Here is a 21,577-nt window from a genome sequence, read left to right on the forward strand (position 1 = left end):
CATGAGGCCGCATACTGTGAGGGGTGGTAGGGGTCCGCCGAATTTTAGAGTTAGGCTTTGGAGGTTGCACTGGATGTCCAGCCCGAGTAACAGGGCAGCGCAGAGGTTGGGGAGGACGTAGAGTCGGAAGTTGTTGAACTCTACGCCCTGGACGGTGAGGGTGACGATGCAGTACCCCAGATTTCCACGGAATGGTATCCGGAGGGCAGAGAGATTCTCTGGGTAACGGGGTGTACCGCGAGGGAACAGCGCCTTACCGTGAAGGGGTGGATGAAGCTTTCCGTGCTCCCGGAGTCAAGAAGGCAGGATGTCTTGTGCCCATCGATTTGCACTGTTGTCGGTGTGGTTGCTAGGTTGTGTGGACGGGACTGGTCGAGCATGATGGAGGCGAGCTGCGGCTGGTGTCGGTAGGCCCCGGGCTGGTCGACGGCGGTGGCAGGCGATGAACAGCCAGATGAAGTCCCCGACGAGCAGCGGTCCTGAGGCGCTGTCCAAAATGGCGCCGAAGATGGCGTCGCCCATGGGGCACACATGGCGGGCGGTGTTAAAGATGGCAGCGCCCATGGGCCGCGTGTGGTCTGCTGGGAGGAAGATGGCGGCGCCCACGGGCCGCACATGTTCTGCTGGGAGGAAGATGGCGGTGCCCACGGGCCGCATGTGGTCCGCGGGGACGAAGGTGGCGGTGCCCACGGGCTGCATGTGGTCTGCGGGGACAAAGATGGCGGTGCCCGTGGGTCGCACGTGGGGGGTGCAGGAACACTAGGCCTATGTACAGCAGCGATCGATCGGGCCTGGCACACAGCGGTGAAATGTCCCTTCTTTCCGGAGGCCTTGCAGGTTGCACTCCGCACCGGGCAGTGCTGTTGGGGGTATTTTGTCTGCCCGCAGAAGTAGCACTTGGGCCCCCTGGGGTTGGCTGGCTGCTGCCCGGCGCAGGCTTGGGATTGGCTGGGGGCGGCCGCTGGTGGGGCCCACGATATCCATGAGGGCGCTGTGCGGTCAGGGGTATATGCCGTGTGGTCGGGGGCGTATGACTGCACATTACGGGAGGCTACTGTCAGCGAATTCGCGAGTTGCCTGGTCGCTAAGAGGTCGAGCGTACCCCCTTCTAATAGGCGTTGGCGGATGTACGCCGACTCCATGCCCGTAACGAAAGCATCTCTGATTAAGAGTTCTGTATGTTCAACGGCCGAAACTGCCTGGCAATCGCAGTTCCTCGCCAGGATGTGCAGGGCAAGCCAGAAATCGTCTAATGACTCACCGGGGAGTTGCTGCCTCATGGATAGGAGGTGCCTGGCGTAGAGTTTGTTGATCGGCCGGATATATTGTCCTTTCAGAAGCTCCATAGCTTCAGAGTAAGTGGGTGCATCCCGGATAAGGGGAAAGATCTCCGAGCTCACCCGTGAGTAAAGGATCTGAAGCTTCTGTGCATCCGAGGGCTGTTCAGTCGCTGATCCGAGGTAGCATTCGAAGCAAGCTACCATGTGGTCGAAGGCCAACATGGCGTTGGCTGCTTGAGGGTGCAGCTGCAGGCGATCTGGCTTGATGCATAGTTCTATCGCTGTAATATCTCTGCTTAATAAATTGATGCAGGACTTGACTTCCGGGCGGCGAGCGAGGAGGTCGCAGGGAGAGGGGCTCCCGCAAGCGGTAGACAAGAAGAACAACCCCCCCCCCCCCCGACAGGCCGGACGGCGGAGGAGGAGCGCCGGCAGAGGAGCCGGAGCGGGAGCCGAGGAGCCGGAGCCGAGGAGCCGAGGAGCCGGAGCGGAGGAGCCGAGGAGCCGGAGCCGAGGAGCCGGAGCGGAGGAGCCGGAGCGGAGGAGCCGGAGCGGGAGCGGAGGAGCCGGAGCGGGAGCGGAGGAGCCGGAGCGGAGGAGCCGGAGCGGAGGAGCCGGAGCGGGAGCGGAGCGGCGACAGGGGGGCCCAACAGCAGCAGGTCCATCCCCTCTCCCTCCCCCCCCCCACGATATCCATGAGGGCGCTGTGCGGTCAGGGGTATATGCCGTGTGGTCGGGGGCGTATGACTGCACATTACGGGAGGCTACTGTCAGCGAATTCGCGAGTTGCCTGGTCGCTAAGAGGTCGAGCGTACCCCCTTCTAATAGGCGTTGGCGGATGTACGCCGACTCCATGCCCGTAACGAAAGCATCTCTGATTAAGAGTTCTGTATGTTCAACGGCCGAAACTGCCTGGCAATCGCAGTTCCTCGCCAGGATGTGCAGGGCAAGCCAGAAATCGTCTAATGACTCACCGGGGAGTTGCTGCCTCATGGATAGGAGGTGCCTGGCGTAGAGTTTGTTGATCGGCCGGATATATTGTCCTTTCAGAAGCTCCATAGCTTCAGAGTAAGTGGGTGCATCCCGGATAAGGGGAAAGATCTCCGAGCTCACCCGTGAGTAAAGGATCTGAAGCTTCTGTGCATCCGAGGGCTGTTCAGTCGCTGATCCGAGGTAGCATTCGAAGCAAGCTACCATGTGGTCGAAGGCCAACATGGCGTTGGCTGCTTGAGGGTGCAGCTGCAGGCGATCTGGCTTGATGCATAGTTCTATCGCTGTAATATCTCTGCTTAATAAATTGATGCAGGACTTGACTTCCGGGCGGCGAGCGAGGAGGTCGCAGGGAGAGGGGCTCCCGCAAGCGGTAGACAAGAAGAACAACCCCCCCCCCCCCGACAGGCCGGACGGCGGAGGAGGAGCGCCGGCAGAGGAGCCGGAGCGGGAGCCGAGGAGCCGGAGCCGAGGAGCCGAGGAGCCGGAGCGGAGGAGCCGAGGAGCCGGAGCCGAGGAGCCGGAGCGGAGGAGCCGGAGCGGAGGAGCCGGAGCGGGAGCGGAGGAGCCGGAGCGGGAGCGGAGGAGCCGGAGCGGGAGCGGAGGAGCCGGAGCGGAGGAGCCGGAGCGGAGGAGCCGGAGCGGGAGCGGAGCGGCGACAGGGGGGCCCAACAGCAGCAGGTCCATCCCCTCTCCCTCCCCCCCCCCCCACGCGGGCCAGGAGCGGTGCGGCGGCGGCGGCCCCTCTTCTCTCCCCCCCCCCCCCCTCCCACGCGGGCCAGGAGCGGTGCGGCGGCGGCGGCCCCTCTTCTCTCCCCCCCCCCCCACGCGGGCCAGGAGCGGTGCGGCGGCGGCGGCCCCTCTTCTCTCCCCCCCCCCACGCGGGCCAGGAGCGGTGCGGCGGCGGCGGCGGCGGCGGCCCCTCTTCTTTCCCCCCCCCCCCCCCCACGCGGGCCAGGAGCGGTGCGGCGGCGGCGGCCCCTCTTCTCTTCCCCCCCCCCCCCCCCCAGCCAGCAGCGGGGACACAAACCCCCCCCCCCCAGCCAGCAGCGGGGACACAACCCCCCCCCCCCCCCCCCCAGCCAGCAGCGGGGACACCCCCCCCCCCCAGCCAGCAGCGGGGACACAACCCCCCCCCCCAACCAGCAGCGACCACCCCCCCCCCCCCCAGCCAGCAGCGGGGACACAACCCCCCCCCCCCAACCAGCAGCGACCACCCCCCCCCCCCCCCAGCCAGCAGCGGGGACACAACCCCCCCCCCCCCCCAACCAGCAGCGACCACCCCCCCCCCCCCCAACCAGCAGCGACCACCGGCCCACTCGCCCCTCCCCCCCACCCCCCAACTGCTGTGACCACCACGTGGCAAAGACAAAGGGACTCTCTCTCCTGGTTGAGTGGGGAAAGAAGACAAAAGAAAAAGAGACTTGTATTTCTGTTCTTCCCAAAAGAAAACTGGTAAAGAGAAAAGGGGTAGGGGAAATAAATTTAAAAAAAAAATATATATATATATATATATATATATATATATACATATATAGATATATAATAATAAATAAAATAAAAATAGGGTGCGGAAAAGGGGGAAAAAGAAGAACAAGGAGAGAAGAAAAGATGAAGGGGAAGGGGGAGAAAAAAGTGCCAGAAGGGAGCCAAGAGAAAGGGGGCACCGGAAGTAGACTGGGCAAAGGGAAAGCCAGCTCGGGCGAACGAGTCAACACGCGAAGCGGCGGGAAGGATGCTTCGCCGCATCCAGAAGAGCTGGACGGGCGGGCAACCTCTCCCCTGGGGTTAGAGGGGGGCGTGAATTGGAAGGAAGCCTTTGCCGAGGTGGTGAGGGAGCAGCTGCAGGCATTCAAGGCAGAGTTAAAAGCAGACGCAGAGGCCGCAGCACAGGCAGCAGTGACCAGGGCCATGTCAGGGGTGCAGCAGGTTCTGACCAGATTGGAGAAGAAAGTGGATGCCCAAGGGAAGATACTGGAAGCCCAAGGGAAGATACTGGAAGCCCAGGGGGCAACCATTAAAGAGCTGGAGAAGGCAGCGACTGACGCGAGCGACCGGGTCATATCCCTGGAGAGGGGAATGGTGAAACTGAGTGCAACACAGGGGAGCCTGAAGGGCAGGGTAGACGACCAGGAGATCAGCTCGAGAAGGCAAAATATTAAGATAGTGGGCCTGCCAGAGGGGATAGAGGGTAGAAATCCCACAACATTCGTGGCTGCGATGCTGGGCTCCTTAGTGGGGCGGGAAACTTTTCCCACCCCACCGGAAATGGACAGAGCTCATCGGTCACTGCGCCCGAAGCCCAAGGAAGGGGAAAAACCGAGAGCAGTTATAGCCAGACTGCACCGGTACCGGGATAGGGAGACAATCCTGCGCTGGGCCAAGGAGAATAGAGCCTGCAATTGGGACGGGCACGCCATCCGAATCTACGAGGATTTCGGAGCGGACATAGCTAAGAGACGGGCGGAGTTCAACAGAGCGAAAGCAGCTCTCTATAAGAACAAAGTACGTTTTGGTATGCTGTACCCAGCAAAACTCTGGGTCACATACCAACACAAGGAATATTTCTTTACAGCCCCTGCCGAGGCGAATAGATTCGTCGAGGAGCACGGGCTGGAAAAACGCCATGGGAAGTAGGGACGAGGGGCCCATGGCAAGGAGACACGTCATGCCGACGGGGGGGTGGGGAGGGGCGAGGCAAAGCCAGCCCCCTCCCCCCTGGCAGGAACACCCAGAACGGAAAACAACCCAATGCCCTAGGGCCCGCTCCAGGTGGGAGGCCAGGCCCCGGCACGAGGGAACGGGAGTACTGGAGAGGGGAGAGGGGAAGCGGGACAGCAACCTCCGAGAGGGGAGCCACCGTGCTAGCAGGAAAGCTAGCGAAGGGGGCGCGCAACAGAGCAGGGCCGCAGCGCACCCCCAACAGGGGGGAAGGCGCCAGGCAGGGGAGGGGGGGGATCACCCATCAAAGGTGGGAGAGCAAATGGGGACAGGAATGGGGGAGAGAGGGGCAATGGAGGGGTACACAGGGGTATCCCCGAAAGGGATAGAGCGGGGGGGGGGGGGGGCACCCGGGGGGCGAGAGACCAGGGAGGGGAAACGCAGGGACGAAGGGACAAAAGAGGCCAGTAAGGGAATAGGGCCACAAAGTGCCACAGACAAGGGCTCGAAACAGGGAACTGCTGCAAGCACCCACCCAGTACGGTCTGTGGGTGAAGGGGCCCCCCGGAGTGCAGGGGACTACCCGCGTGGCGGACACAAAGTGGACGGCCATGGCGGGTGTCCCCGGGACAAGGGGGAACCCCGGAGCGCAGGGACCCGACCGCATGGGGAGAGCAGTGATAGTGGACATCCTGGACGGCCCCCTAACATAGGGAAACCCCAGAGGGCAGGGGCGCGTCCACCGGACAAATATGGTTAACCCCACAGGAGCAAGGGGGCAGAAGCCCCCCACCAGAATAGTCACCTGGAACGTAAGGGGACTTAACGGCCCAGTGAAGAGATCTAGAGTCCTCACCCACCTTAGAAACATGAGGGCCGACATAGTCTTCCTCCAAGAGACGCACTTGAGGGAGCAGGACCAACTGCGGGTAAGAAAGGGCTGGGTGGGACAAACCTATCATTCCTGTTATGGGGCAAGGGCCAGGAGGGTGGCGATCCTGATTGGCAAGAGGACAATGTTTAGGGCGACAAAGACGGTTACGGACCCAGGGGGACGGTATGTCATGGTCAGCGGGGCCCTGGATGGGGCGCCGGTAGTTCTAGTTAACGTGTACGCGCCCAACTGGGACGACACGAGCTTCATCCAAAAGACCATGGCAGAAATCCCGGACATAGCGACGCACCGACTAATCATGGGGGGGGACGTCAACTGTGTACAGGACCCAACGACGGACAGATCAAACCCCAGAACGGGGAAAACCTCAAACATGGCAAGGGAACTCAGCCACTATATGGAGCAGATGGGAGCAGTAGACCCCTGGAGATTCGCCCACCCGGGGGAGAAAGAATTCTCTTTCTTCTCCCCAGTACACAACGTGTACACCAGAATTGACTTCTTTGTGGTGGGGAAAACGGTGCTTCCAGAGATAGACAAGGTGGAATACTCCGCAATTGTGATATCAGACCACGCTCCACACTACATGGATGTGCGGCTAGAGACGGGAAGGGCCCAGCGCCCCAAATGGAGGTTGGACGGTGCCTTACTAGCTGACAAGGCCTTCAGCGAAAGGATAGCGCAGGCCATAGCGGAGTACACTGAGATCAACCAAAACGGGGAGGTCTCACCCTCCACATTCTGGGAAGCGCTTAAGGCCGTACTAAGAGGGGAAATCATAGCCTACAAAGCGCAAAGAGATAGGGAGGAAAGGGTGGCTAGGCAGAAGCTGGTCGACTCCATACTGGAGGTAGACCATAAATACTCCGAGGCCCCGACTGTAGAACTCCTGGCGGAGAGAAAAGAATTACAAAGGAACTTTGACCTGCTCTCCACCAGGAAAGCAGTACACCAACTCCGCCAGGCACGCGGGGCCCTATACGAACACGGAGACAAAGCCAGCCGCCTGTTGGCCCACCAGCTGAGAAAGCAGGCAGCCAGCAGAGAAATTGCGCAAATCAGAGATACCAGAGGCACGTTGGAAACAGAACCAGAGAAGATTAACAAAACCTTCAAGGCCTTCTACCAAGAGCTGTACACCTCAGAGCCCCCAACGGGGAAGGCTGGGATGAACCGGTTTCTTGACGGACTGAACATACCAGTTGTGGGAGAGGGCAGAAAACGGGATCTGGAAGCACCACTAGCACTGGGAGAGATCATGGAGAGCATTAGCTCCATGCAGGCGGGGAATGCGCCGGGACCGGACGGATTCCCGGCGGACTTCTACAAAAAATTTGCGACAGCGCTGGCCCCGCACATGCGGGAGATGTTCACAGACTCGCTAGCTAGGGGCACGTTGCCACCCACGTTAGCACAGGCCTCAATCTCGCTGATACCTAAGAAAGACAAAGACCCAACGGAATGTGGGTCATACAGACCCATATCTCTGCTGAATGCAGACGCCAAAATACTGGCCAAAATCCTAGCCAAAAGGCTAGAAGACTGTGTACCTGAGGTGGTCACAGAGGACCAGACGGGCTTTGTCAAAGGTAGACAGCTGACCGCGAACATCAGGCGCCTGCTGAACGTGATAATGACCCCCTCCGGGGAGAGAACACAAGAGGTGATCGTCTCCCTGGACGCAGAAAAGGCCTTCGACAGAGTCGAATGGATATACCTCATAGAGGTACTGGAGCGGTTCGGGCTTGGAACAGGGTTCACCGCTTGGGTAAAGCTCCTGTACAACGCTCCCATGGCGAGTGTACAGACCAACAACACCAACTCCCAATACTTCCAGCTGCACAGGGGCACCAGACAAGGATGCCCACTGTCCCCGCTGCTGTTCGCACTAGCAATCGAACCGCTAGCAATCGCGCTCAGGGCAGCAAAAAATTGGAGGGGGATCCGAAGGGGAGGTAGAGAGCACAGAGTCTCACTCTATGCGGATGATCTGCTCCTCTATATCTCGGACCCACAAAGCAGCATGGACGGAATCATCGCGCTCCTGAAAGAGTTTGGAGCCTTCGGGCTACAAACTCAACATGAGCAAAAGTGAGATCTTCCCATTACACCCGCAAGGGGGGGGGGGGGGGGGGGGGGCAGCACTAAAGGGGCTGCCGTTCAAACAAGCCCGACATAAATTCCGCTACCTGGGGATCCAAATAGCCCATGACTGGAAAGGGATCCACAAATGGAACCTCACCAGCCTGACGGAGGAAGTTAAAAAGGACCTGCAAAGATGGAACACACTCCCGCTCTCCCTCGCGGGGAGAGTTCAGACGATCAAAATGAACGTACTGCCCAGGTTCCTCTTCCTGTTTAGATCCATTCCGATCTACATCCCCAAGGCCTTTTTCAAAGCGCTGGACAAACTCATCATGGCGTTCGTATGGGGGGGTAAAAATGCTAGGATCCCAAAGAAGGTCTTACAAAAAACAAAAACCAGGGGAGGGTTAGCCCTCCCGAATCTACAATTCTACCACTGGGCAGCAACAGCCGAGCGAGTAAGGGGATGGATCCAGGAGCCAGAAGCTGAGTGGGTGCGTGCGGAGGAGGCCTCCTGCATGGGAACCTCCCTCCGGGCCCTCGCCACGGCAGCACTCCCATCCCCACCCAAAAAACACTCCAGCAGCCCAGTGGTGACAGCCACCCTCCAATCCTGGAACCAACTGCGGCAGCAACTTGGCCTGACCAAAATGTCGAACAGGGCTCCCATCTGCAACAACCATAGGTTCAAACCAGCACTGACCGACGCCACCTTCAAAAGGTGGAGGCAGGACGGGGGGACACTGACAGTCAGGGACCTATACACGGACGACAGGATCGCAACACTGGACGAACTGACAGAGAAATTTCAGCTAGCTGGGGGGAACGAGCTACGGTACCTGCAGCTCAAAAACTTCCTACGAAAGGAGACAAGGACGTACCCACAACCGCCACGACAGACACTACTGGAAGACCTACTGGACGCAAGTATCCTAGAGAAAGGGAACTGTAGTGACATGTATGACCGACTGGTAGATAGGGACGACACCGTACTGGACGCAACAAGGAGGAAATGGGAGGACGACCTGGGGATGGAGATCGGGTGGGGACTCTGGAGCGAAGCACTGCATAGGGTCAACTCCACCTCCACGTGCGCAAGGCTCAGCCTGACGCAACTAAAAGTGGTACATAGAGCCCACTTAACAAGAACCCGTATGAGTAGGTTCTTCCCGGAGGTGGAAGACAGATGTGAACGGTGCCAAAGAGGCCCGGCCAACCACGCCCACATGTTCTGGTCTTGCCCCAGACTCGTGGAGTACTGGACAGCCTTCTTCGAGGTAATGTCCAAAGTGGTGGGAGTGAGGGTGGAGCCATGCCCGATAGTGGCGGTCTTCGGGGTTTCAGAACAGCCAGATCTATTCCTGGGGAGGAGGGCGGATGCCCTTGCCTTTGCCTCCCTGATCGCCCGCCGTAGAATCCTGTTTGGCTGGCGGTCAGCAGCACCGCCCAGAGCTGCGGACTGGCTGTCCGACCTCTCGGAATCTCTCCAAATGGAGAAAATCAAATTTGCCATCCGAGGGTCGGACGACGGCTTCCACAGAACGTGGGAGCCATTCATGCAACTGTTCCGGGACCTATTTGTGGCCAATGTACAAGAGGAAGAATAGTCGGGGGAAGGTAGCGGGAGGGGGGGGGGGGCTACAGGTTCGTTACGGGGGTTCGATGGCTAGCTAAGGCCCAAAACCAAGCTAAATAAACATGTTGAGGGGGGGGGGGGGGGCGCAGTTACTACTACGAAGATGCTTACCTGTAAATATGTATGTTAATTTTTGCGTGTTTGTTTTTGTTTGTTTTTTTTTTTTGTTTCTCTCTCCTAACAATTTGTAATTTGTTCAATATAAAATACAAAAACTGAATAAAAACATTTATAAAAAAAAAAAAAAATTGATGCACTATCAATGACGACGAGACGAGAGTAGAGGGTAATCGAGGCTTTATTAAGCAGAGGTGTGTGGCCTCCTGTAGCTGCTCCCAGAATGGGAGCAGCTCGGTGAGCACACACATTTATACTCCGCCTACTGGGCGGAGCCAGCAGGCAGAGATCTACCCCCGTACCTGTAGTACAGGAGCCTTACCGTATTACCTCTATTATACAATCAGTGGAGACTACCACACGGACCACGCGCCATATTGGACTTGCAAGTGGACTGGGGGTGGTCCCAGCACCCACAGTGGAGATTACACTTGTGGTTGTTAGTGAATGAGGTGGTGTGTGAGCGGTGAGGGCCGCTATGAGGGCCGCTATTCGGGCATATGTGGAGCTGAATGATACGGGTGAGTTTCAGCCACCACGCTATGGGAGGCGCTCAAGGCAGTGGGCAGTTGCGGGAGGCCGGGGAGCAGTCTGTAAGTATGGGGAGAAGGCGAGCAGGATGTTGGCTCACCAAATGAGGAAGCAGGAGGTGGTGAGGAAGATTGGAAGGGGGAAGAATAGGAGGGGAAAAGTGGTCTTAGATCTAGTGGAGGAGAATGAGGTTTTTGAGGACAGGTTATATGAATCGGAGCCCCCAGGCGGGGGGGAAGGGAATGAGGCATTTTCTGTACAGGTTGGAGTTCCCCAAGGTGGAGGAGGACCTGATAGAGGGATAGAGAATACTCATTGGACTGGTGGAGGTGATGGAGCCAATGCATGCAGGGAAGGCCTCAGGCCTAGATGGCTTCCCTGTAGAATTCTATAAAAGTTTGTGAAAGACCTTGGGCCCCTGCTGGTAAGAGCATTCAATGAGGCGAGGAAGAAGTGGGAATTCCCCCCACGTTATTGCAGGCCTCGTTATCCTTAATTTTGAAGAAGTATTAGGACCCGGAGCAAGTTGTTGGTAAAGATCTTGGCCTCGCGGATGAGGACTGTGTGCCGTGGGTGATAGGGGAAGACCAGACAGGGTTTGTAAAAGGGAGACATATGCCGGCTAACTTTAGGTGGTTGTTGAATGTTATTATAATGATTCCCTCGGAGGGATGGAATGTGGAAGTAGCAGTCGCTATAGACGCGGAGAAGGCCTTTGATTGGGTAGAATGGGAATATTTGTGGGAGGCACTGGGGTGGTTTGGGTTCAGGCAAGGGTTTGTGGATTGGGTCCAGTTGTTGCATCAGGCGCCGGCATCGAGCGGAAGAATGAACTGGGTGAGTTTGGGATATTTTAGGCTGCATCGAGGCAGGGATGCCCCCTCTCCACATTGCTCTTTGCCTTGGCAATAGAGCCACTGGCAATGGGGAGGGGGGTGGAGCACAGAGTCTCGCTATGTCTGGACAATCTGTTGTTTTACATATCGGACCCATTGGAAGGTATTGGGGGGGGGGAGTCATGGACATTTTGGAGGAATTTGGCCGGTTTTCCGGGTATACATTAAACATGGGGAGGAGTGAGGTCTCCCCGATCCAGGTGAGGGAGCAGGAGAGGAGGTTGAGCGAGCTGCCGTGTCAGCTAGTGGGGGCGAATTGCAGGTATCTGGGTATCCAGGTGGCGCAGGGATGGGAGCAGCTACATAAATTGAATGTGGCATGCTTGGTGGAGCAAATGAAGGGGGATATTAAAAGATGGGATGTGCTCCCGCTGTCGTTGGCGGAGTGGGTGCAGTCCGTGAAGATGATGGTACTCCCGAGCTTTTTATTTGTGTTCCAGAACCTTCCGATTTTTATTCCAAAGACCTTCCTTAGGAGGATTAATGCGTTGATCTTGTATTTTTTTTGGGCGGGGAAAGCTCCAAAGGTGAAGGAAGGTGCTGCTGGAGCGGGAATGTGCGGAGGCGTGGGGGCTGCTGGCTTTGCCGATTTTGATGAACTACTACACTGGCCTGCAAATAATAGCCATGGTCAGTCAGTGGGTAATAATAATAATAATCACTTATTGTCACAAATAGGCTTCAGTGAAGTTACTGTGAAAAGCCCCTAGTCGCCACATTCCGGCGCCTGTTCGGGGAGACCAGTACGGGAATTAAACTCGCGCTGCTGCCTTGTTCTGCATTACAAGCCAGCTATTTAGTGCACTGTGCTAAACCAGCCCGTTTAGTGGGGGAGGGTTCGGTGTGGGAGCGGATGGATGCAGCCTCTTGTAAGGACACTATCTCAGGGCACTGTTGATGGCGCCTCTGCTGTTCTCACCGGCAATATACTCCACAAGGCCATTTGGGTGGCAGACCTGAGGGTGTGGGAACAATGGCGGCAGCACCTGAGTACTTACAGATGGGAGACTATGTGAGGAAAAATGTACCAGTGCCATCCTTCCCCGACCTGTTGCCCAGCGTTGCAGGACAAAGTGGTGTTGAAAACAGGGCTGGTGAGGGTAGGGTGTCGGAGATCTGCAAGGAATTAATGGACTGGGAGTTAAATGGAAGTGGGAAGAAGAGCTGGGGAGGGAGTTGGAGGCTGTGTGGGCGGAGGTTTTGGGGAGAGGTAATGCGTTTTTTCATGTGCTAAGCTTGGCCTTATTCAATTTAAAGTAGTCCACAGGGCGCATATGGCAGTGGCCAGAGTGAGCAGGTTTTTTGATGGTGTGGATGATAGGTATGGACTGTGCGCGGGGGAGTACCACGAACCATGTTCCGGGCCTGTCTGAAACTGGAGCAATTCTGGCGGGGGTTCACTGACATTGTGTCCAAGGTGCTGAAGGTGAAGATAGCCCCGAGTCCAGAAGTGGCGATTTTCGGAGTGGCGTAAGACTCGGTAGTCCAGGGGGCGAGAGAGGCCGGCGCCTTGGCCTTTGCCTCCCTGGTAGCCCGGAGGTGGATCTTGTTGGACTGGAGGGACTCAGGGTCGCCGAAACTGGAGATGTGGGTGTGAGACCTTGCAGAATTCGTTAGGTTGGAAAAAATCAAGTTCACCTTGAGTGGAACTGTGGAGGAGTATGGCATGAGATGGAAACTGTTTATCGACTTCTTCAAGGATAGCTAAGAAGCCAGCAGGGGGAGGGGGGGCTCTGGGGTTATAAAATGAGGAAGGGTGAGTGGAGGATAACGGCAAGGAAGGTGGGGCGAGTTATTTATTTGTTATGTAATTTCCTGTTAATTCTTTTTTTGATTGTGGTTGTGTTTGATGTGTGTGTATATATATATATATATATATATACAAATGCCTTAATAAAATCATAGGCACAGAAATAGAGATCGATTTTAATATCAATTAATAAATATTAATGCAAGCTGGAACAGAAAAAAACAACGGTATATGCACGATGAAGAGTGACTTTACAAGAAGATGAAAAATAAAAGAGATTTAGGTGTGATTATAATTCAGCCCCATCTCAATAATGGAAATCTTCCATAATTTGTTATTTCTCCTTTTGAGCAATAAATGCACAAAATGTTTGAACAATAATAACACCTTCCAGACTAGCTAAGGGGAACATATAAGGGAAGCATGGAACTGGCTCTGACACCAATTTAGCTTCTCTCTATGCACAAGAATACTTCATTGTTGTTATAATGACTGTGTTTGATTGAACACCATTTTATCTATTTTACAAGCATAAAATGGGCGCAATGAAGGTCAATTTTGGGAGCCAATATCCTGCATTTCAAAAACACCTGAAAGATATTTGAGCAGACATGTGAATGAGTGGCCTAACACCTGTTTAGACACACTTGTAGAAATTGGATTGGATTGTGAGCCAGGCTGGCACTGCTCAGATTTCTTCAATGGTACCTACATCCTAAGCAGCAGATGTCAACAGACGGTATTTAAAATAAATTCCAGGGGCAAAATCTAATGTCCGGCCCAGGTGGAACATCCAGGCTGGCAGGGGCACTGCCAGGGTGTCCAGGTGGCACATCCAGGCTGGCAGGGGCACTGCCAGGGTGTCCAGGTGGCACTGCTAGTCTGGCAGGGGCACTGCTAGGGTGTCCAGGTGGCACATCCAGGCTGGCAGGGGCACTGCCAGGGTGTCCAGGTGGCACTGCTAGGCTGGCAGGGGCACTGCTAGGGTGTCCAGGTGGCACTGCCAGGGTGTCCAAGTGGCACTGCTAGGCTGGCAGGGGCCTTGCCAGGGTGTCCAGGTGGCACTGCTAGGCTGGCAGGGGCCTTGCCAGGGTGTCCAGGTGGCATTGCCAGGGTGTCCAGGTGGCACTGCCAGGGTGTCCAGGTGGCACTGCTGGGCTGACAGGGCACTGCCAGGATGTCCAGGCTGACAGTGCCAAGGTGGCATTTTGTTCACACCAGGGATCGGACCTGGGGCTTCCCTGCTCTCCTGAGGTGTGGTGCTGGTGGTCTCAAGGACCCCCCCCCCCCCCCCCCCCAAGAGGTAAGCTCATGCATGGGAGGGGGGGTCTGGGGGTCACTTGGGGGATCGAGAGATTGGGGCACCACCTCGATCTTTTCCTGCGTTGGCGAGCGAAGTTTCTCAATGTAGGAAATGAGACTGAGTGCAACCTCGGTGGGGTGTTCCTCGCTGAGGCCCCAGAATGAAGCTGCATCCCGTTTAATAGCGGGCCACGGGAAACGCCTGGCTAAACGCTCTCTACACAGGATTCTGTTTCATTTCTGTTAAATTGTGCCCTAAAGCATTGCTTTCGAGGTAAGAAGAGCTTGTTCACCGATTTAAAACTGCTGAGTTGCCTGTTAAGGTGGGATTGACCAGGGCAATATGGCCAAATGATATAATTGAAGTCAAAAGGTTAAGTTGGGTTGGCCTCGAGACTCCTGGTTCAGAGTGTGCTGATGATGTGCCTAAAATTGAGCCCAACCAATTTCTGCCCCAGTACTATGTGGAGGAATCAGAGGAATTAACCTTTATCCCCCACTCTGTGATGAACTAGCTCATGAGTTAATGAATTATGTTAAAGTACAACCATGGTCATTGTTTAAAACTGGCACTGGACCAGAGGGTAAATATTTGTCACTACATCCAGCCATTATTTGAAGCAGTTTTTCAGGCTTGGAAAGCATGCGTAATGCAAACTTAATTTTGCATTGCTTGGTCTTAAAATGTTATTTAATATTTAGTGCTGAAGAGTAAATTATATTGGTGATAAGAAATATATTGGCTGAACTTTCCAAAACATTTTAATTGCCCTGTTTTTGTTTTCACACAGTGAACGTAGTAGAAACATTGCAGGAATTTTGGGAGAAGAAGAGAAAGCAAGGAGCTGTCTATAAGAATGGAAGTCTTGTGGTGTACGAATCAGTGCCATCTCCTCTTGCTCCTTATGTATGTTATGTGACTCTGCCGGGAGGCAGTTGCTTTGGCAGTTTTCAGGTAACACTCATTTACATTATGGGCACGACGTAACGTGTAAAAAAACAAGGTGGGCAGCATAGTAGCACAAGTGGCTAGCACTGTGGCTTCACAGCACCAGGGTCCCAGGTTCGATTCCCCGCTGGGTCACTGTCTGTGTGGAGTCTGCACGCTCTCCCTGCGACTGCGCGGGTTTCCTCAGGGTGCTTCGGTTTCCTCCCACAGCCCAAAGACGTGCAGGTTAGGTGGATTGACCATGATAAATTGTCCTTAGAGTCCAAAAAGGTTAGGAGGGGTCATTGGGTTACCGGGATAGGGTGGAAGTGAGTTCGGTGCAGACTCGATGGGCTGAATGGCTTCCTTCTGCACTGTATGTTCTATGTTCGTAGAGTCCCATTTTGGGTATGTCTTTCTCAGTGCCTGCAGTGCTGAGAAAAACCATGCAATCAAAGTCCCTCTTGTCTTTTAAGGCCTTGGTCTGGAACGTCCCACCGAGACTGCCTGTACCTCACTTCTTGCACTGATGGGCTCAGCTCTTTCGTTCCCCCCTTGGACACCCCACCGTGGACTCCGGGCCCCCCACTGCCCCAACCTACCTCTCGGGGGGTCCTTGAGGCTCCCCTCACCCACTTCTTAAGGGCAGGGCACCCCTGGGGCCGATCCCTGGCACAGGCAACCTCACAACTGTGCACCTTGGCATTGCCAATCTGGCACCCTGGTCGTGCCACTGCCAGGCTGGCAGTGCCACTTGGGAAGCCTGGCAATGCCAGGGTTGCACTGCCAGGTTGCCTGCGTAGCACCTCCATGGTGCCAGGCTGGCAGTACCAAGGGGCTTGGGTGCCAGTGGGAGTGCCAGAGTACCACCCTGCCCAGAGCCTGATCTCCTGGGAGCCTCCTATGGCCTGGGAGCCCCCTGCACCCCCCCCTCCCCCGCCCCCCAGGTTCTGTTATGCCTGGCTCACGTTTGTGTGGACCAATAGTAAATGGCGCCATGGTGAGGTCTCCCAGGCGATGCCATTAGTACCCGGCCTCAGGAAAATCGGGCGCCGACATATTTAAATTAACTTAATGGCTCACTTAAATATGTTAATCGGGATCACACCCAGAGAGATCTTGTCAGATCGTGCGAGGTGTCCCGAGCGTCACAAATCCCATGTGATAACTCTCGCGAGATTTAATGGCCTTGTTGCATCACCGACTTGAGTGCGACAAGGTTATTCAATCGCATTTTGCATCTCTTCACTGGTTCTTTTGTCAATTACCTTCAATCTGTGTTCTTTGCTCACAAGCTTTGGGTAGACCTCGCTTGTCCTCAACAGACCCCCAAAGTAAAGGAATTAGATTTAAGAAACACCTTCCCCTTCAAAATTTGTGACAGGATGTTTCTGGAGCAGTCCTGGGGCCTTCTCCACATCGGCATCATCACTCGGGTGAATGATTTGAACCATGTCCTTGGTTGGAGTTTGGGTCCATTCTCACCTATACATTCTGGATAATTTATCTGCTAAAATTTACATAAATTAAAATATTAAGGGCAGTTTGGAGGAAGTGTAATTGTAATTTCCTTTGCTAAGGATGTAAGTAACCCCTACAAGTATTTGGATATAAATGCAATCTCTCCCAACTTTGGAGTTGTTCCCTCAATTCAGAAGAAACTTGGCCTCCAGGCTGTTAATTTACTGTTACTAGGATATGAGGATGCATCCGTCACCTCCCTTGTGTCCCTGTGGAAAACAGCTTTAATATATTTTCCTACAGATGTCAGGGATTCTCATATATAGGGAACGATTGCTCCACAGAGTTGTATTATCTTCCATGTTATACAAATGGACCTTTCTCCATACAGGTTATAACTCACTCATCACTGTAACGGTTGAAGTATTTCTTCAGTTGACGTATGAAAAAATATTCTTTTATCGTTCTCAAAAGTTATTCCCTATAGTCACAATAATTCATTTCATTTCAAAGCCAACATTTTCCATGTAGCCTTTGCTGTGTTAATCTGAATTGTTTTTAAAAAAATATTAAAACCAAACAATCATAGACTGTCTACGCCATTAACCACAAACCTCATTCAAACACAAGACTTGATCAGTGCTTCATTGTAACTACTTCCCTCCTAAAAATCAAAATCCCCCCTCCCAAAGCCGCTCACCCCACTCCCAACATAGCCAAACCCCTTCCCAACACTGTTCACCTCTCCCCACAGCAGCTCACTCCACTCCCAACATATCCCAACCCCTTCCCAACACTGTTCATCTCTCCCCAAAGCAGCTCACCCCGCTCGCAACATATCCCAACCCCTTCCCAACACTGTTCACCTCTCCCCAAAGCAGCTCACCCCACTCCCAACATAGCCCAACCCCTTCCCAACACTGTTCACCTCTCCCCAAAGCAGCCCACCCCATTCCCAACATAGCCCAACCCCTTCCCAACACTGTTCACCTCTCCCCAAAGCAGATCACTCCACTCCCAACATAGCCCAACCCCTTCCCAACACTGTTCATCTCTCCCCAAAGCAGCTCACCCCACTCCCAACATAGCCCAACCCCTTCCCAACACTGTTCACCTCTCCCCAAAGCAGATCACCCCACTCCCAACATAGCCAAACCCCTTCCCAACACTGTTCACCTCTCCACAAAGCAGCTCACCCCACTCCCAACATAGCCAAACCCCTTCCCAACACTGTTCACCTCTCCCCACAGCAGCTCCCTCCACTCCCAACATATCCCAACCCCTTCCCAACACTGTTCACCTCTCCACAAAGCAGCTCACCCCACTCCCAACATAGCCAAACCCCTTCCCAACACTGTTCACCTCTCCCCACAGCAGCTCCCTCCACTCCCAACATATCCCAACCCCTTCCCAACACTGTTCACCTCTCCCCACAGCAGCTCACCCCACTCCCAACATAGCCCAACCTCCTCCCAACACTGTTCACCTCTCCCCAAAGCAGCTCACCCCACACCCAACATAGCCCAACCCCTTCCCAACACTGTTCACCTCTCCCCAAAGCAGCTCACCCTACTCCCAACATAGCCCAACCCCTTCCCAACACTGTTCACAGCTCCCCAAAGCAGCTCACCCCACTCCCAACATAGCCAAACCCCTTCCCAACACTGTTCACCTCTCCCCACAGCAGCTCCCTCCACTCCCAACATATCCCAACCCCTTCCCAACACTGTTCACCTCTCCCCAAAGCAGCTCACCCCACTCCCAACATATCCCAACCCCTTCCCAACACTGTTCACCTCTCCCCAAAGCAGCTCACTCCACTCCCAACATAGTCCAACCCCTTCCCAACACTGTTCACCTCTCCCCAAAGCAGCTCACCCCACTCCCAACATAGCCCAACCCCTTCCCAACACTGTTCACCTCTCCCCAAAGCAGCTCACCCCACTCCCAACATAGCCCAATCCCTTCCCAACACTGTTCACCTCTCCCCACAGCAGCTCACTCCACTCCCAACATAACCCAACCTCTTCCCAACACTGTTCACCTCTCCCCACAGCAGCTCACTCCACTCCCAACATAGCCCAACCCCTTCCCAACACTGTTCACCTCTCCAAAAAGCAGCTCACCCCACTCCCAACATAGCCAAACACCTTCCCAACACTGTTCACCTCTCCCCACAGCAGCTCACCCCATTCCCAACATAGCCCAACCTCTTCCCAACACTGTTCACCTCTCCCCAAAGCAGCTCACCCCACTCCCAACATAGCCCAACCCCTTCCCAACACTGTTCACCTCTCCCCAAAGCAGCTCACCCCACTCCCAACATAGCCCAACCCCTTCCCAACACTGTTCACCTCTCCCCAAAGCAGCTCACCCTACTCCCAACATAGCCCAACCCCTTCCCAACACTGTTCACCTCTCCCCAAAGCAGCTCACCCCACTCCCAACATAGCCAAACCCCTTCCCAACACTGTTCACCTCTCCCCAAAGCAGCTCACTCCACTCCCAACATAGCCCAACCCCTTCCCAACACTGTTCACCTCTCCCCAAAGCAGCTCACCCCACTCCCAACATAGCCCAACCCCTTCCCAACACTGTTCACCTCTCCCCAAACCAGCTCACCCTACTCCCAACATAGCCCAACCCCTTCCCAACACTGTTCACCTCTCCCCACAGCAGCTCACTCCACTCCCAACATAGCCCAACCCCTTCCCAACACTGTTCACCTCTCCCCAAAGCAGCTCACTCCACTCCCAACATAGCCCAACCCCTTCCCAACACTGTTCACCTCTCCCCAAAGCAGCTCACCCCATTCCCAACATAGCCCAACCCCTTCCCAACACTGTTCACCTCTCCCCAAAGCAGCTCACCCCATTCCCAACATAGCCCAACCCCTTCCTAACACTGTTCACCTCTCCCCAAAGCAGCTCACCCCACTCCCAACATAGCCCAACCCCTTCTCAACGCTGTTCACCTCTCCCCAAAGCAGCTCACCCCACTCCCAACATAGCCCAACCCCTTCACAACACTGTTCACCTCTCCCCAAAGCAGCTCACCCCATTCCCAACATAGCCCAACCCCTTCCCAACACTGTTCACCTCTCCCCAAAGCAGCTCACTCCACTCCCAACATAGCCAAACCCCTTCCCAACACTGTTCACCTCTCCCCACAGCAGCTTCCTCCACTCCCAACATATCCCAACCCCTTCCCAACACTGTTCACCTCTCCCCAAAGCAGCTCACCCCACTCCAAACATATCCCAACCCCTTCCCAACACTTTTCACCTCTCCCCAAAGCAGCTCACCCCACTCCCAACATAGCCCAACCCCTTCCCAACACTGTTCACCTCTCCCCAAAGCAGCTCACCCCACTCCCAACATAGCCAAATCCCTTCCCAACAGTGTTCACCTCTCCCCACAGCAGCTCCCTCCACTCCCAACATATCCCAACCCCTTCCCAACACTGTTCACCTCTCCACAAAGCAGCTCACCCCACTCCCAACATAGCCCAACACCTTCCCAACACTGTTCACCTCTCCCCACAGCAGCTCACCCCACTCCCAACATATCCCAACCCCTTCCCAACGCTGTTCATCTCTCCCCAAAGCAGCTCACCCTGCTCTCAACATATCCCAACCCCTTCCCAACACTGTTCACCTCTCCCCAAAGCAGCTCACCCCACTCCCAACATAGCCCAACCCCTTCCCAACACTGTTCATCTCTCCCCAAAGCAGCTCACCCCACTCCCAACATAGCCCAACCCCTTCCCAACACTGTTCACCTCTCCCCAAAGCAGCTCACCCCACTCCCAACATAGCCAAACCCCTTCCCAACACTGTTCACCTCTCTCCACAGCAGCTCCCTCCACTCCCAACATATCCCAACCCCTTCCCAACACTGTTCACCTCTCCACAAAGCAGCTCACCCCACTCCCAACATAGCCCAACACCTTCCCAACACTGTTCACCTCTCCCCACAGCAGCTCACCCCACTCCCAACATAGCCCAACCACTTCCCAACACTGTTCACCTCTCCCCAAAGCAGCTCACCCCACCCCCAACATAGCCCAACCCCTTCCCAACACTGTTCACCTCTCCCCAAAGCAGCTCACCCCACTCCCAACATAGCCCAACCCCTTCCCAACACTGTTCACCTCTCCCCAAAGCAGCTCACCCTACTCCCAACATAGCCCAACCCCTTCCCAACACTGTTCACCTCTCCCCAAAGCAGCTCACCCCACCCCCAACATATCCCAACCCCTTCCCAACACTGTTCACCTTTCCCCAAAGCAGCTCACTCCACTCCCAACATAGCCCAACCCCTTCCCAACACTGTTCACCTCTCCCCAAAGCAGCTCACCCCACTCCCAACATAGCCCAATCCCTTCCCAACACTGTTCACCTCTCCCCACAGCAGCTCACTCCACTCCCAACATAACCCAACCTCTTCCCAACACTGTTCACCTCTCCCTACAGCAGCTCACTCCACTCCCAACATAGCCCAACCCCTTCCCAACACTGTTCACCTCTCCCCAAAGCAGCTCACTCCACTCCCAACATAGCCCAACCCCTTCCCAACACTGTTCACCTCTCCCCAAAGCAGCTCACCCCATTCCCAACATAGGCAAACCCCTTCCCAACACTCTTCACCTCTCCCCAAAGCAGCTCACCCCATTCCCAACATAGCCCAACCCCTTCCCAACACTGTTCACCTCTCCCCAAAGCAGCTCACCCCACTCCCAACATAGCCCAACCCCTTCTCAACGCTGTTCACCTCTCCCCAAAGCAGCTCACCCCACTCCCAACATAGCCCAACCCCTTCTCAACACTGTTCACCTCTCCCCAAAGCAGCTCACCCTACTCCCAACACAGCCCAACCCCTTCCCAACACTGTTCACTCCGCCCTAAAATAGCTCGCCCCCTTCCCAAAACAGTTCGCCCCTTCCCAAAACAGCTCACCCCCACCCCATCACTGCTTGCACCTTTCCCAAAACAGCTCACCCCCTTCCCATCATTGCTTGCACCTTTCCCAAAACACCTCACCCCC

At 55.2% G+C, this 21,577-nt stretch overlaps 1 protein-coding gene across 2 annotated transcripts in view; it reads left to right on the forward strand.

The window, feature by feature from the left end:
• LOC119970008 (protein limb expression 1 homolog) overlaps positions 1 to 21,577 on the forward strand; it is an 87,510-nt gene that overhangs the window by 14,709 nt on the left and 51,224 nt on the right. For both annotated transcript variants that reach the window (XM_038803966.1, XM_038803967.1), the window contains exon 2: positions 14,935 to 15,098. In XM_038803966.1, coding sequence (XP_038659894.1) covers positions 14,935 to 15,098 — 164 coding nt within the window. The remainder of the gene's footprint in view (positions 1 to 14,934; positions 15,099 to 21,577) is intronic.

The sequence above is a fragment of the Scyliorhinus canicula genome, chromosome 8, assembly GCF_902713615.1.
Source record: "Scyliorhinus canicula chromosome 8, sScyCan1.1, whole genome shotgun sequence".
Taxonomy (NCBI): domain Eukaryota; kingdom Metazoa; phylum Chordata; class Chondrichthyes; order Carcharhiniformes; family Scyliorhinidae; genus Scyliorhinus; species Scyliorhinus canicula.